This window comes from Pan paniscus, chromosome 1 (genome assembly GCF_029289425.2).
Source record: "Pan paniscus chromosome 1, NHGRI_mPanPan1-v2.0_pri, whole genome shotgun sequence".
Lineage (NCBI taxonomy): Eukaryota > Metazoa > Chordata > Mammalia > Primates > Hominidae > Pan > Pan paniscus.
The window spans coordinates 23,299,933-23,316,595 of NC_073249.2; the positions used below are offsets into that span (position 1 = coordinate 23,299,933).

The window sequence follows — 16,663 nt, forward strand, 5'->3', positions numbered from 1 at the left end:
CCCCATTTTGCAGTTGAGGAACATGAGGCACAGAGAGATTAAGAAACTTCCTTAACATCACACAGCTAGATGGTGATAGAGGTGGAATTTGAACATATATAATCTGATTCTAATACCCACGCTCTTAAACCATTATGCTATACTGAATTGATTCCAGGTACAGCGTCAATTGATTTAAATAACTAGAATGCTTTAAATGAGAACATACGGTTTAACAACTAACAATCCTATGAAAAAGTTGAAAGACGAATATAACAAACATTGCTTACACATTTATCAATTAACATTTTGCTCCATTTAATTTATCTCTATAGAAGATCTCCTTTTCAAAAAAGCAAATGGCAGACATCATGATGCTCCAATAAACAAGGACAATCTCCTAAATAACAATGCCATTATCACAGACAAGACTATAACAATTAAGAGACAAATTTAATAACCTTTAGTTTGCTTTTTAGATAAGTCAAATCTCCTTTTAGATCATTGAAATTGCATTGCTAAAAAACAAACTCTTACCAAGATCTGATTTTTTTCTCTTCTCAGAAATCATATTCCATGCCCATCAGCATTGAATTTCAGCGGAGATATGCAACAATTGTTCTGGAGCTTGAACAGCTGAACAAGGACCTAAACAAAGTTTTGCATAAAGTTCAACAGTATTGCTATGAGGTAAGTGATATGTATAGATTTCCCTCCATATTTGTATTTGAAGCTTAATCCTTTTACTTTCACACTTTAGAAAATCCATACCAAGCCAATATCTTCATAAAGTCCTTTAGCAGAACTGTATTATATAAAGTTTCTTACTCCTCCCAGCGTCAGTGTTGAAGAGTGCTTTATACACAGAAAGCTGTCAATTCTGAGTTTTTTGGTTCAAGATACAAATGATAAGGCCCTCCAAAAAAATTTGGAAAAATCCAGAAAACTAATTACTCTTAATTCTACTACCCCAGAAACCAAATTTTGTTGTTGTCATTGTTTTTTCTTCTTATTTATTTATTTATTTATTTATTTATTTATTTATTTTGAGACAGGGTCTAGCTCTGTTGACCAGGCTGGAGTACAGTGATACAATCTTGCAATCTTGGCGAACTACAGCCTCAACTTCCCAGGCTCAAGCTATCCCCCAACCTCAGCCTCCTGAGTAGCTGGAACCACAGGTGCACGACATGCCCAGTTTATTTTTTATAGAGATGAAGTCTCGCTATGTTGCTCAGGCTGGTCTCAAACTCGTGGGCTCAAGCGATCCTCCTACCTTGGCCTTCCAAAGTACTGAGATATAGGCGTGAGCCACTGTGCCCAGCCCCAAAGACCAAATTTTGCTTTATTTCTTCTTAGTCTTTTTTGGGTTTTTTTTGTTTTTGTTTTTTAAACAATACCTGCTTTTTCTCATAAAGTTCTGATCATGCTGGCCATACAATTTTGTTGCCTTCTCTTTTAAACCTTAAATTAGCATTAGAACTATGAATTCTTGAATTTCAAATACATAGATAACAGGGTTATTTGTGAATTTTCATTCACATGTGATCATATGAGAGTGGTTCAACAGTTTCATCCAAAATTTGAGTTTCCTACTACAGGGTAAGAATTAAAATGATTCAGTTGAGTTTAAAATGCTCCTGAATTTGCATACTTTGAGGTTGTGTGTTTCCAGGAAAGCCACCTCTATTTGTGATATCAGATTTTTTTTTTTTTTGAGACAGAGTCTTGCTCTGTTGCCCAGGCTGGAGTGCAATGGCACAATCTCGGCTCACTGGAACCTCTGCCTCCCAGGTTCAAGCAATTCTTCTGCCTCAGCCTTCTGAGTAGCTAGGATTACAGCTGTGCACCACCATGCCCGGCTAATTTTTTTGTATTTTTAGTAGAGATGGGGTTTCACCATATTATAGGCCAGGCTGGTCTCGAACTCCTGACCTCAAGTGATCCGCCCTCCTCGGCCTCCCAAAGTGCTTGGATTAGAGACATGAGCCACTGTGCCCAGCCGTGATACCAGATTTTTTTTTTTTTTTTTTTGAGACAGAGTTTCGCCCTTGTTGCCCAGGCTGGAGTGCAGTGGCATCATCTCGGCCCACTGCAACCTCTCCCTCCCAGGTTCAAGTGATTCTCCTGCCTCAGCCTCCCGAGTAGCTGGGATTACAGGCATGCATTACCACGCCCAGCTAATTTTGTATTTTTAGTAGAGACGGGGTTTCTCCATGTTGATGAGGCTGGTCTCAAACTCCCGACCTCAGGTGATCCGCCTGCCTCAGCCTCCCAAAGTGCTGGGATTACAGGCATGAGTCACCACGCCCAGCAATATCAGATTTTTAAACAGTTGGCTTATTTTCCTGATAGTTGTCAGTCATCCACATAACAATATGCATTGTATTAGTAAATAGATTTTCTCCCCTGGACTAGCAATTATTCACAAGACATGCAGACTATGCAGTCCAGGATGACACATAACAAAGCTGATGGTACATGCAGAAACGGGTTGCTCATCAATCTTTTTGTAGTACCCAAGGCCATTTGTGATAGGCTCCTTTCCTAATGAAGTAAAGTGATTTAATCTTCTCAAAGCTCTTATGGAACTACAATATAGATTTTAAAATAAGAACATATCAGAGAGAACACCATGACTAAGCAATTCTACTTCTCAATATATACCAAAAAGATACATCAACATGTATTTACCAAAATACATATACTAGAATGTTCATAGCATCACTGTTCCTTATAGCCAGAAATCACAAAGTACCCAAATACCCATCAGTACTACAATCAACTAATAAACATGGTATAATTACACAATGGAAATGCTACCCAGCAATGAGAATGAATGAACTCGACTACAACTCAGTGCCATAGATGGATCTCACAAATACAATGTTGAACAAATAAAGTCAGACACGCCGGGTGCGGTGGCTCACGCCTGTAATCCCAGCACTTTGGGAGGCCAAGGCAGGCGGATCACGAGGTCAGGAGATCGAGACCATCCTGGCTAACACGGTGAAAACCTGTCTCTACTAAAAATACAAAAAAAATTAGCTGGGCGTGGTGGCGGGCGCCTGTAGTCCCAGCTACTCGGGAGGCTGAGGCAGGAGAATGGCGTGAACCCAGGAGGTGGAGCTTGCAGTGAGCCGAGATCGCGCCACTGCACTCCAGCCTGGGCAACAGAGCGAGACTCAGTCTCAAGAAAAAATAAATAAATAAATAAATAAAGTCAGACACAAGAGAATATATAATGTATGATTACATTTTTATAAAGCTCAAAAGCTAACCTCTGATGCTAGAAGTCAGGATGGTGATTACCCTGAGGGAGGTGGTACTGGAAGATGGCATTATCAGGGGGTCTGGGGCATTGGTAATATTCTGGTTCTTAATCTAGTTGCTGACTTCTCAGGCATGTTTGATTTGTGAAAACTCATTAACCTGTACACTTTACGATTTGTGTACTTTTATGTATTTATGTATGCTTCAATTTAAATTTTAGAAAAGTATTAAAGGATACAGTTATTCATTGAAGCATTATTGGTAATTAAAAAATATTAGAAATAAACATAAATGCCCACACATAGGGAACTGACTATTTATGGTACATCCACACAGTTGAATACTATGCTGCTGTAAGAGAGGAAGTTCTCTATTTACTGACACGGAGTGATTTCCAGGATATGTTATTAGATGCAAAAAGCAAATACAAAAATACACATACATATTCCAAAGTATATTACGAGTAGGAAATAAGTGGAAATACAATGTATATGTATCAGCTTAATTTTTCAAAAGGAAACAGAAAGGATACATTAGAAACTAATTTGGGAATGGGGTAGGAGTTGGTGAGCAAGAAGGAATGACATTTTTCTGAGTGTTTGTTTCCCCAACAAATACAAGTAAATGCAAACAGAAATAAATGAACCTAACTATATTTCAAAGGAGTGACATAAACTTACTGAAGGGGATAAAAACTGATTCAGATAGCTTGAACATAGCATAGGTTGAGCATCCCAAGTCTGAAATGCTCCAAAGTCCAAAATTTTTTGAGTGCCAAAGTGAAACTCAAAGGAAATGCTCCCTGGAGCAGTTTGGATTTTGGAGTTTTGTATTTGGGATTCTCAACCGGTAAGTATAATGCAAATATTCTAAAATTTTAAAAAATCCTAAATCCAAAACACTTCCGGTCCCAAGCATTTTGGATAAGGGATACTCAACTTGTATTTTGACTGTATACCTTTAGTCTGAACCAAAATTTAAATAAACATTGAACTCTAGTTAGTAGAATTTTTTCTCTTGGTGGCATGCATAGCAGTCCTGAAACTCTTTTTTTTTTTTTTTTTTTTTTTGAGACGGATTTTCGCTCTTGTCCACCAGGCTGGAGTACAGTGGCGCAATCTCGGTTCACTGCAACCTCTGCCTCCGGGGTTCAAGCGATTCTCCTGCCTCAGCCTCCCCAGTAGCTATGATTACAGGCATGTACCACCATGCCCAGCTAATTTTTATATTTTTAGTAGAGACATGTTGGCCAGGCTGGTCTTGAACTCCTGACCTCAGGTGATCCACCCACCTCGGCCTCCCAAAGTACTGGGATTACAGGCATGAGCCACCACACCTGGCAGCAGTTCTGAAACTCTTACTGTGTACTCTAGGACTGAGCAAAGAAGCAAATAAGTATATTGAACCTGGGAGGCAGAGGTTGCAGTGAGCTGAGATCGCACCACTGCACTCCAGCCTGGGCAACAGAGTGAGACTGTCTCAAAAAAAAAAAAAAAATTTAGGATAACGCAAGCCAGGTTTCTCACTGTTGAAGAAGGCAGTTATGAAGAGGGGGAAGACTAGAGTGAACCCTGTGGCATTAGATGGGAATAGGGGGAATCAGTATGAATTCATGGTTTATTTTATCTTTATGCTATATGTATAAGTGAGTGTATATGTCTGCTGAGAGATCCAAAAGCAAAGACACCCTAATAGCAAAGAACACACTAGACCCAGATCTTGGTCTCTTAACTCTGTTCTCCAATTTAAAAAAGCAGGACTCCTTGAAAAAGAGACTGATTCCAGACCTGAGGCAGAGAAAGAAGATGAGCCCAGCCCACCTTATTATGCCAAGGAAGTAAAATGTGCCCCCAAATTACGGGGACGTGTCAAAAAGGGCCAGCTTGACAGGGTTCCCACTGGCCAAATCTGGGACAATTTGAGCTTCAGAATAAATAAATATAGTAAGAGATTATAACCCATAGAATAAAAGTCATGTCAGTATGGGTTCATACTGATACTAATTCATTTTTTAAGGGAAACTACTTTGTAGTAAAATGCCAACTAATAAATACAGAAGCAGTGTTAAGAGTGAGAAAAACACCGTTTTGCAACCATCATAGTAATAATTGATATAGACAAGAATCATCAACAGATGCTAAAATTGGTAGGTAAAAGTTTGATGACAAATAGGATGTTTACATAGCCTCAAAGTATCTCTTCACAACTACTTAGTACTTACAAAAAGGAAATCCTTTACTGTAGGGAAATCTGGCAGACACTTAACTTACCAATTGATCAAAGAGAACATCACCAGTAATGGGACAGGTCAACATCACGTGCCTTCTAATAAAGATGCCAGAGAACTCAGCACCACATTTGTAGTATTTCTGCCCAAAAATGCATAACTTCAGTCTAATCATAAGGAAACAGACAAACCCACATTGGGGGATATTACACAAAATAATTGGCTCGTACTCTTCAAAAATACCAAGGAAATACAAACTGGAATGATTAGAGGTAATGAGGCACAGTGTTTGCAACTTATTCTTAAATTAGTAACGGGAAGAATTATACATTCACAGAGATCAAATGGCAGATCAAATGTAGTAAAACATAAACAGTAAATCTGAGTAAATGTTACCAAGAGTTCTTTGTTTTATTCTTTTAACTTTTTTTAGAAGTTTGAAATTATATCAAAATTAAAAATTACAAAAAATAGAAAATAAATCAGAAACTGTTAAAGGAAAAAAACTTCTAAGGTAAGAGTACCACTTTAGTTTTAAATGCTAGTTTTATAAAAATTAAAATCTGAAAAGAGGGCACAAACACATACAGAAATAATCATGGCTTCTCGAACATGCGTCTCATGCTTCAATCATCTGTATTCAGCTTGCTCCAGACCAGGGGCTCCAGCCTGCAGATCAGCCAACAGATATGAGACGCAGGTGTGAGGAAGAAGCACAGGAAATTGTTCGGCATGCAAATTCCTCAACAGGACAGCCCTGCGTTGAAAATGAAAATCTGACAGACTTAATTTCCAGGCTTACAGCTATTTTGTTACAAATTAAGGTAAATCTTAGAGAAAATATTTTCTTAATTTGACACAAAGCACCCCACGCTAATTTGTTGCTAAGAAATTAATTCATTGATTATATCAGGTATTTTATGACTATATTTGAGCTATAATACAATTAAATTTTGAAATTTTTTTCCCTTTAGTGTCTAGCAGAAGGAGGAGACCTGAATTCCTTTGAATTCAAATCACTTACAGACTCATTAAATGATATCAAGAGTACAATAGACGCTTCTAATATCAGGTAATTCGTTAGGTACACTCTAATCATTTTAATGTGAAGTTCATAGTAATTTTCAGTCCAAGTTTTAAGAATTATGCATATTTGTGAAGTACTCATATATTATTATCCGTTAAATATATTTGTAAGAGCTTTTCACTTATATCCAGCCTATGGACAGAATAGAAATTTCACATGGATTTTGTATATAAAGAAATCAGGACATATATTTAGGTTTGGGGTCAGCATGGAGGTTGAGCTTAGAGGTAGAGCTTCCCCAGTCAGTGAGAGACTCATCTTCTCTTTCCAGCCCCCCGTGTGGCTCCTTTACTTCTTTAGAGCATATTTGTTCAACTACTACTGAAGTAGAATTATGGCTAATATATTAGAGGAGATTTATTCCTTCCCTAAGATTTATCATAGCTGTTTCCTAACTAAAATTCAGGTCTTCTTTTAAAAATTTTTTTCTTAATTTTTTGAAATAAAGTAGTTAACCATGTTTCTTCTTTCTTTAGTTGCTTTCAGAATAATGTAGAAATCCATGTTGCACATATTCAGAGTGGCCTGAGCCAGATGGGAAACTTACATGCCTTTGCAGCAAATAACACCAACAGAGACTGAGTAAAGATTTCATTATTCCAACTGCACGGGACATTGTTTTTGAGAAGTTCTTTTCCTTTATATAGGCTTCCAACACCAAATAACCTAACTGCTGGAAAACAAGGGAAATTTAAATCTCCAAATAAGGCATTTTAATAGACTGTACTGCTTCTTAAACCAGCATTGCTGACCAGCATTATATTTATTTTTCTTTTATTATTCAGATGCAGTAGCATTGCTTATGTTACATATGTTTATATTCACAAATATTTTTAAACTGAAATATCTGAACATAATATAATTTCGTGGAAGAATACATTGACCATTTTTTTTAATGTGCATGAATTCACCGAAACACATGCAGACAACTGCTGCAATGGAGAGTATGAAGAAACCTGGTCTTTTTATTCATGTCGGTGGCAGTGTGGAAATTCCATCCAGAAAATTACAACTCCACTTGATTTAGTTGATCACCATCTCAATCTTCAAAAGATAACATCATGAGGTGTGGGAAGTCCTAGTTTTAAGGAAACCACTGAAATATAGATGGGAAATGTGGACTTTACAAGTATATGTTATATATACTTGCAATGTGACATGGTTCTGTAGATCATTTTATAATAATAAATATTTTAATTTATCATAACTTATATAAAAGAAACCTTTGTTGTTTGTTGAAAGAAAATGAAGGAACGGGGGAAAAAAGGTGCAAAATGCTAAATTTCTAAAAATGGATTTGGCATGTCTTCCCATCAGTTCAGGTCAAAAGTGCATTGTTATGAGATTTATTTTAAAAAAAAATGATAACACACTATTTTCATATTTTTTTGTTTATTTGCACAACTTTTAAACCAGATTACTGGTTAAAATCCAACAGTACACAATTTATAAAGTAAAAAGATTTTATAAGGAAAACAAATATAATAACCAGTGCTGTGAAATGCAGAAGAAAGGCTTGTTTTGGTTGTTTTTCTTTTTTAGGAAAACCCTGCCTAAAATGTTAATCTTGTAAAAAGTATGTATTTGGAATTTTCTTCGTTTTAATAGAATATTATAAAGTCAAAATATAAATTTTTTTCAAATTTGGAGTTTAAGATATAGCTGTAGAGGTGGTTTTAATTCCTTTAGATGTCTCATAAAATGAGACTTTTTATATGTTAATGTATAATAAAACTGAAACAAGATTATTTTCCATTTGAAATTTTTGTATAGTTTAAAAAGGCTTCCGTATTCTTTGTTGGTATTGTGCCACTGCAGAACTTTAGTGCAGAGTTTATATTTAGCTAAACTGTTATGTTAATTAAGAAATGCATAAATCTTCTATTCTTAATATTTGTAATTCTAAATAAATTGATCTATGAAAATTATTATTTTCTATATTTTCATTTAATTCAAGTCAATATGCATTCCTTCTGTTTAAAAAGTTTTGAAGAATTGTAATTTCCATTAAGTTATATTTTTTAGGGGAAACAGTACAGATTACCGAGTCTCTCTGAAGTACCATACCATCCAATGGTATGGATTTTATTTATTACCATACCATACCATCCAGTGATACGGATTTTATTTATTACCATACCATCCAGTGGTATGGTATTAAGCAGGTAAGTTATTTGGCCTGGTATAGACCTAGTGAAAGGTTGATTTTAATATATTCTGCCTAGAATTGGGTATTTTGTGCATTTTTTCTATTTCTTTTTTTTTTTTTCTCTGTCGCCCAGGCTGGAATGCAGTGATGCAATCTCAGCTCACCACAACCTCCAGGTCTTGGGTTCAAGGGATTCTTCCACCTCAGCCTCCTGAGTAGCTGGGATTACAGGCACGCGCCACCACGCCTGGCTAATTTTTGTATTTGTAGTAGAAACAGAGTTTCACCGTATTGGTCAGGCTGGTCTCGAGCTCCCAACCTCAAGTGATCCACCTGCCTCAGCCTCCCAAAGTGCTGGGATTACAGGTGTGAGCCACCATACCCGGCCTGTCTTACATTTCTTAAGGCTTACTTGTCACACTTAAATAGTGCCTCATTTTACACATATTTAATTGAGCACTGTTTATCTTTCAGTGCCTTAATGGGTTGACAGCAGGGACTGTGCTGGAGAATACAGTTGAATTTTATTTCTGTTTTGGGAGGAAGAAATCTATATTTCCAAGTAGTCATGTTGGGTCAGCCATACATTGATTTGAATGATATGCCACTGCTTAACACACTTTCGGAGCTCTAAAGAAAGCTATCAAAGCCAGATTGAGCAAACATGCAAGCACATACATGGCTTTTATTTATATAGATTTGGTTCTGAGTTACTTTAAGCTAGTTCCAAAAGTCACATTCACTCGTAACCATTGAGAATCTACAAAAATATTTGCCCATTAGCATTTTTGAATCAATGCACCTCTCTCCATCTTCATTATCACCACTACTTGCAGCCCAGCTGCCATCATCACTGGCCTGGAACACTGCACTTGTCTCCTAACTTACCTCCCAGCATCTACTCAGCCCTCTTCAAATGCAGTCAGAGGGATCATCTTAAAATGCAGAATGGATCATGTTATCCCTCTGTCTATAAATGCTTTTAAAGTCTTCATTTGGCTTTCAGGACAAATTCAGAACTCTTTTACAAGACCTATAAAGCCATGCATGATCTGGCCCCCCCCCCTTCTTTATCTGCTCGTTACTTCACAGGGTCTTTGCACATGCAGTGTGTTCCCTCTCCTCTCCTTGTAACTCTTGATCATCTTCCAGATCTCACCTTCAGCATCACTTTTTCAAGGAAGCTTTCATTAACCACAGCACATCTATTACAATGTCTCCAGATCATATATCTCTCCTTCCAGCACTTGGCACATTTGCAATTTAATATTAATATTTCTTGGAGGTCTTTTGTCTCCTACTAGCCTCTGCTCCATGAGGGGAGGGACTGTTTCTGTTTTTGTTCACCATTTATTTCCAGGTCCTGGTAAAGGGCCTGTTCATGGGCAACAAATAAATATTTGTGTAATGAGTGGGCAAATGAGAGTTTCAAAAAAGCTCTAAGCAACATTAATGTCATCAGAATAAGAGTATGGTCTTCCATGGTGATTTCCTTGAAAGATGAGACAGTAATGACTGGCATGTAGAAATTCTGACTTGGTGATTGCTTTTAAACCTATCACATTACTTTATCATTAGTCCTGACTAACAAGACCACTGCAATATAGGAGGCACTGTATGGTGGTAGACTAATGGGTAGGCTGAGTTTGAGTCCTGGCCATGCCATTTATAAGCTGTATAATTGTGAGACACTACTTAGATTCAGTTTTTTGATCTTTAAAGTAGGAAGATTAGTCCCTGTCTTACATGGTAGGTGTGAGGATAAAATAGATAATGTCTGTAACACATTTAGCAGTTAGGGCCTCTTAGAGTTTGAGAGAGCTGCAGGCTGCTTCTTAGAGGATCCCACAATTTAAAATGTGACAACAGGATTTACATATTTATAGATTTTTACAGTTCACTGGGGAAACAACATGAGACAATATAAAAGCAATAATAAAATAATTACCAGATTTTTTCGTAAGTGCGATTCTTAGTGGACCATAATTTAAAGTGTTATATGTCTTTCAGTTTTGTGGATGTATTTGCAGTATCTCATTTGGCCATGTCACAAGTTTAAATGTAAGTCACAAGTTTAAATGTAAAGCTCTGTGATTGTGAGACCTCCTGAGCACCTCCAGGATGGGCCCTGAGCACAGTGTTAATAGCTAATGTTTATCAGCTCATTTTTGGTTTCAAACAGTTTTCAAAGAATTGGTAAGTACACTTTGCTGCTAAGGCCTCAACTATGTTCTCTTGGCTGCTTTTTGCTGGGGGAATGGCAGGGACAAGGTCTCACTCTGTCACTCAGGCTGAGTGCAGTGGCACGCTCATAGGTCACTGCAGCCTTGAACTCCTGAACTCAAGCAGTCCTCCCACATCAGCCTCCCAATTAGCTGGGACCACAGGCACATGCCACCATGCCCAGCTAATTTTTGTATTTTTAGTAGAGAGAGGGTTTCACCATGTTGGCCAGGCTGGTCTTGAACTCCTGACCTCAAGTGATCTGCCCGCCTTAGCCTCCCAAAGTCCTGGGATTACAGCGTGAGCCACCGTGCCTGGCTTTTTTTTTTTTTTTTTCCTTCAAGAGACAGGGTCTTGCTATGTTGTCCAGACTGGTCTCAAACTCCTGGGGTCAGGCAAACCTCCCACTTCAGCCTCCCAAACTGCTGGAATTACAGGCATGAGCTACTGTGCCCAACCTCCTGGTTGCTTGCTTGCTTGCTTGCTTTTTTCCTCAACTCCTAAGTGCTTGGAAACTCTTGGTTGGTTTTTGTTGTTTTTGTTTTTTGAGATGGATTCTTGCTCTGTTGCCCAGGCTGGAGTGCAGTGGCACGATCTTGGCTCACTGCAACCTCCACCTCCCAGGTTCAAGCAGTTCTCCTGCCTCCACCTCCTGAGTAGCTGGGATTACAGGCATGTGCCACCATGCCCAGCTAATTTTTGTATGTGGTGGTGTTTTTTGACACAGTCTTGCTCTGTTGCCCAGCTCTTGGTTGCTTTAAATGGTGGATTTGCTACCCTGAAAAGTAAAGTAAAGGCCAGGCGTGGTGGCTCACACCTGTAATCCCAGCACTTTGGGAGGCCAAGGCAGGCAGATGACCTGAGGTCAGGAACTCGAGACCAGCCTGGCCAACATGGTGAAACCCTGTCTCTACTAAAAATACAAAATTAGCTGGGCGTGGTGACGGGCGCCTGTAATCCCAGCTACTCGGGAGGCTGAGGCAGGAGAATCGCTTGAACCCGGGAGGCAGAGGTTGCAGTGAGCCAAGATCATGCCACTACACTCCAGCCTGGGTGACAGAGCAAAACTCCATCTCAGAAAAAGAAAAGTACAAACCACTTGAATAACATCTCTGAAAATTAGGGCATCTGGCATGTATAATCTCATGCTCTTCTAGTAACCATCAAGACATGATGTCCTGGCCCTAGCCAGCTATGGCATCCCATGAGCCTACTTTAAAGCACAGTTTACAAGGAAACCTCACCTGTGGTTGCCTCATACACAGACCATTTCCTTTGACTCTAAAGGAGTTTGAAAACTCTCAAAATATCAAAATATTTTAATTGATCTTAGACTGACTTAGAAACGGTTATTTACATACATTTAGAATTATAAATTGCAAAGAGAAATTTCCCAAAACCAACATACTCATAAAATATTATTAAACATTCAAGCAAAAATGTTTTTAACCAAATTAAATTTCTCAGCTCAGTGGCCTGCTGATATAATATTGATTACTGGCTAAAAACTACATTTGCAGAAACTTTTAGAAATGTCTTTCATGGCCACATAGTATGTACTGAGCAATTGTGGAGTGAAGCACTGTACTAGGAGTTATCTAGAAGAATTCATTTAAATAGAAATTACATTGGAACATTTGTGAAAGACATTTAATAATCCACAAAACTTGCACAGGAAGTACAATAACAAGTGCTAAGGGTAATGGAGTGATCGAAGTAACAGGTGCAAAATCAGGATTACTTAGAGAAAATTTCAGACTTCAGAAGGCAGGTGGGGAGTCCTCGAGTGTTTTGAAAGCAAAAGGTATGAATTTGGTTCAAAACTGAAAGGAGTGACTTTAAGACCAAAGCATATATTGTGGATAGTTGACCTTCAGATTTGCATAGCTGTCCTGCAGGCTAAGGATGATATCAGTTATCTGGGAGGGTAACTGAAAGCTTTTTATAATTTGGTAGCAACTGGAGGCTACCACAGAACCATAGAGTTAATTTTTTTTTTTTTTTTTTTTTTTGAGAGCCTCCCTCTGTCTCCCAGGCTGAAGTGCAGTGGCAAGATCTTAGATCACTGCAACCTCCACCTCCCAGGCTCAAGTGATTCTCCTGCCTCAGCCTCCTGAGTAGCTGGGACTACAGGCTCCCGCCACCGTGCCCAGCTAAGTTTTATATTTTTAGCAGAGATGGGGTTTCGCCATATTGGCCAGGCTGGTCTTGAACTCCTGACTTCAGGTGATCCACCCACTCGGCCTCCCAAAGTGCTGAGATTGCAGGAGTGAGCCACTGCACCTGGCCCACAGAGGGTAATTTTTTTTTAAGTAGTTGAGAAGCTAGAGGCAAGGGGGCTGTCGAAATAATCTGCATGCAGAGTCATTGGAGCTATGATTGAACGTGAAGATGACAGGCCCAATTTTAAAAAGTAATAAACCTAGGATGAGGGTTGAAGAGACGGGGTAGAGTGAGTTTAAGATTATAAGCCTTGGAGGGACCAGGAGAAAATGGCAGCTGTCAAACACAAGGGGAAACTGAGTCAAGCTGAGGCATTCTTGTGAAGAAAATAATGAGTTCTGAACAACCAGTCCAAAAACTAAAAACAGGCCTGGCAAGAAGGCATAGGGATGCAGACCAATGGAATGTGCAGGCTTGGAGAGAACACAGGTAAAAACGAATGAGGGAACTCTGGGGTGGGAGTGTGGGCTTAAAACATCATTGACAAAGTGGCGGGGTACCTTCAAATGTGAGAGGTGCTGTCAAAACCATCATCAAGGTTAACAAGGACATGTCCTTAGCATGGAAGTCAGAAAGGACAGTATGCTGATGTGTCTCCCCCAGGCTGTCAGTCATGGCTCCTCAGAGCTTATCCCGAATTCTCCCAGAATCCTCAAAAGTTACCAAAGGCAGAAAAGATGTGTTCCTCCCATGAGTCCAGCTTTGAACCAATGTCTTCAGAGAGAGGGGAACAGGTTTCAAAATTCTGACCTTGGGAGCTAGAGTCAGAGATGCCCCCTCCAACCCCGTTTGGTTCGGGCAGGCAGTTCACATCTACCTCAGGAGGCAGCTGGGGCTTCAGACATTTCGTTTCAGTTCCAGGAGCACAGTGGTTGAGGATAATCCCCGGCCTAGCCAAAGGTTGGAAGGATTTCCCACTCTGACGCCGAGACTTGGCACGCCTGTTCTGGAACCATACCTGGAAGAGGGGAGAAAATAAAAGCTGCTTTTGGTTGGAGTTTTTTATGCTAACATTATGTTCACAGTTCATACTAGTAAGTTCCAGTTTAACATCCCCTGGCTTCCTCTCCAGAGCCTTGTCTTCAGAAAGCACTTGGGTTGACGATTAGAAGTTCAGAGCACCTGGCTTTCCTTGCCTCCCCATTCCCAGATGGAAACATTGGAATAATGCCTAGTTCTATCTACTCTTTAGTTAGAAAAATTTTCATGAAAAATGGGGTCACAAAAACGGAAGCACTTAGAATTCTTAGAAAAAAACTGCATTAAATTATGAAGAAAACCTGTTTTTTAAGGTCTGCACTCCCTTGTCAAACTAATCAGGGAGGTATTTTGCTCATGCCAGCTGTTGAGACTGACAGCTGTATGACCGCCAGGGGTGCAGAGAAAACAAGTCCACTCTCCCAGTGTTTAAATGAGGGCTGCTACTTAAAACTGCGCTTGGACACCGACCACGGGGCTACAGACAGACAAAAAGGCAGGCTTCTCCTTACCAACTCTAAGATTCTGATCTAAATTACTTTAGATAATAAACACGGCCGGGCGCGGTGGCTCACGCCTGTAATCCCAGCGCTTTGAGGCGGGTGGATCACCTGAGGTCAGGAGTTCGAAACCAGCCTGACCAACATGGTAAAACCCCGTCTCTACTAAAAATACAAAAATTAGCTGGGCGTGGTGGCTGGCGCCTGTAATCTCAGCTACTCGGGAGGCTGAGGCAGGAGAATCACTTGAACCTGGGAGGCGGAGGTTGCAGTGAGCCCAGATCGCGCCATTGCACTCCAGCCTGGGCAACAAGAGTAAAACTCCGTCTCAAATAAAAAATAAATAAATAAAAATAAACACACCTTGCACTAGATTTTTCAAACTGAAAACAAGCTCCAGGTGCTTCTCGCTTTACCTCAATTCGCTACATCCTTTCAAATCTAATCCCAAAACGTAACACTTGCCAAGAAAGTAGCATGGGGGTAACTTGGCGAGCCAGCCTTCCCCGCTTTCAGCTACCATTCTCACACTCAAAGCCAGAGGAAAACCCCAACTGCCCCTCATCTGTGTCTTCTTCCTGGATAAAGAAAAAGTGTAAAACTTCTTATCTTCCTGCTGGGAATTACTTTCTGGCCATTTCAGGGGACCGGCTAGCCTCCTAGGAGCCCTTATTATATTAAATAATGAGAGTTAGAAATCGTTCAGTGCAGGCCTAAATTATTTCACACAAGCCTCACAACCACCCTGTGCAGCAGGTGCCGATATCACCCCCTATTTCAGTCTAGTACACAGAGCCTCAGGGGAAGCACCGTGCCTGCAACGTCCCGGGTGTGGCCTCAGGAGCCCGCAGTCCAGACCTTGACTCCGCAGCGCCTCCGCTCCAGCGCGCACTTGCGAACGCAGCGGGCCCTCACCTGGATCCTGGACTCGGGGAGCAGGGTGAGCGCGGCCAGGCGCTCGCGCAAGTGGATGTCGGGGTACCGGGTCCGGCGGAAGACGAGCTCCAGCAGCTGCAGCTGTTCGGCGCTGAAAGACGTGCGCTTGCGGCGCTGCGACGCCGACGGGGCGGCCGCGCCTTTGGGGGGCGCAGGCGAGCCCAGGCTGGCGGGGGGCGGCGGGGCCGGCCCGGGGTCCCGGCCGAGGAAGCCCGCAAAGGTCGCTGGGCCGGGGCCCGCGGGCGGCGCAGGGAGCAGGGCTGCCGCAGGGCTCGGGGGCGGCAGGAGCGCCCCGCCGGCGTGGGGGGCCCGGTACGCTGGGAACGCGGCGCCCTCGGCAAACTGGAGCGCACGGGACTCGGCTGCGGCCATCGCTCCGGAGCCCAGCGCGCCGCTCGGAGGGGCGCGGGCCGCACTTATACCCTCCCGGGCCAGGGGCGGGGAAGGCGGGGCGGCGCGATCAAAGGTGGGCTCGGGGAGACCCGTGTCTCCTCCGGGTGCGAGCCCGCCCCCGGCCCCGCCAGACGCCGGGGAATAATCGCTTCCGCCGGCTGCGGGATGCAGGAGGGAGGCGTGAACTTGGGTCCCGGCCCCCTCCGTGTCCTTCCCCGCCCACCCGCCCGGACGGCGCAATCCACATCCCCGAAGGACTATTTGCCTGGGAGGGGCAGCCCGGAGGGGCCCGGGTGCGCGGGCCGCAGGCGACAGAACTCTCTTCTCCGGGTCAAATCCCCGTTAAGAGCGGCGGAAGCACCTTGCCTGGCCTGTGCCTTACATGGCCTGGGCCTTGAGCCTTGCCCTAGTCCCGTCTGTCCTCATCAAAGCTATTTATTTACCACCCCTGCTATGTGCTAGACCCTGTACCAGGTTGGTCAAACAGCCCGGCCCCTGTCTTCTGCAAGCCTCCCTAACACATCCTGAATCCAAGCGGGGAGGGGGGTGAAGATAAAGGATCCAGGGGGCAGCGCATTCCTCCTGATTAAATGGGTAGGGGGGGTGGGGGGGTCTGGCTGGAATGTCCATGGGCCCACCAATAAAGATACCCTAGGTAGGGCGGGGTTGGCAACGTGCCCCATTAGCAGAGGAGA

At 41.8% G+C, this 16,663-nt stretch overlaps 2 protein-coding genes across 6 annotated transcripts in view; one reads left to right on the plus strand and one right to left on the minus strand.

The window, feature by feature from the left end:
• LIN9 (lin-9 DREAM MuvB core complex component) overlaps window positions 1-8,494 on the plus strand; it is a 79,749-nt gene extending 71,255 nt beyond the window's left edge. For all 5 annotated transcript variants that reach the window (XM_003814925.5, XM_008967802.4, XM_003814927.4 and 2 more), the window contains 4 exons: window positions 544-669; window positions 6,124-6,303; window positions 6,454-6,551; window positions 7,043-8,494. In XM_003814925.5, the coding sequence (XP_003814973.4) occupies window positions 544-669; window positions 6,124-6,303; window positions 6,454-6,551; window positions 7,043-7,148 (510 nt within the window). In that variant the 3' untranslated portion in view covers window positions 7,149-8,494. The remainder of the gene's footprint in view (window positions 1-543; window positions 670-6,123; window positions 6,304-6,453; window positions 6,552-7,042) is intronic.
• A 4,076-nt stretch (window positions 8,495-12,570) lies between these two features.
• MIXL1 (Mix paired-like homeobox) lies at window positions 12,571-16,383 on the minus strand. The gene is made up of 2 exons (XM_034947910.3): window positions 15,555-16,383; window positions 12,571-14,119 (listed from the first exon to the last, which is right to left on the minus strand). The coding sequence occupies exons 1-2, from the start codon at window positions 15,945-15,947 to the stop codon at window positions 13,814-13,816; spliced, it is 699 nt and encodes a 232-aa protein (XP_034803801.1). The 5' UTR covers window positions 15,948-16,383; the 3' UTR covers window positions 12,571-13,813.
• Between the last annotated feature and the right edge of the window lie 280 nt (window positions 16,384-16,663).

What these genes read in the sequence shown, in the direction of transcription:
- MIXL1 (XM_034947910.3), bottom strand. Translation starts at nt 15,947, where the DNA reads ATGGCCGCAGCCGAGTCCCGTGCGCTCCAGTTTGCCGAGGGCGCCGCG. An exon ending in TCCCCGAGTCCAGGATCCAG is followed by an intron (nt 14,120 to 15,554) that starts GTGAGGGCCCGC and finishes CCCCTCTTCCAG; the next exon opens with GTATGGTTCCAGAACAGGCG.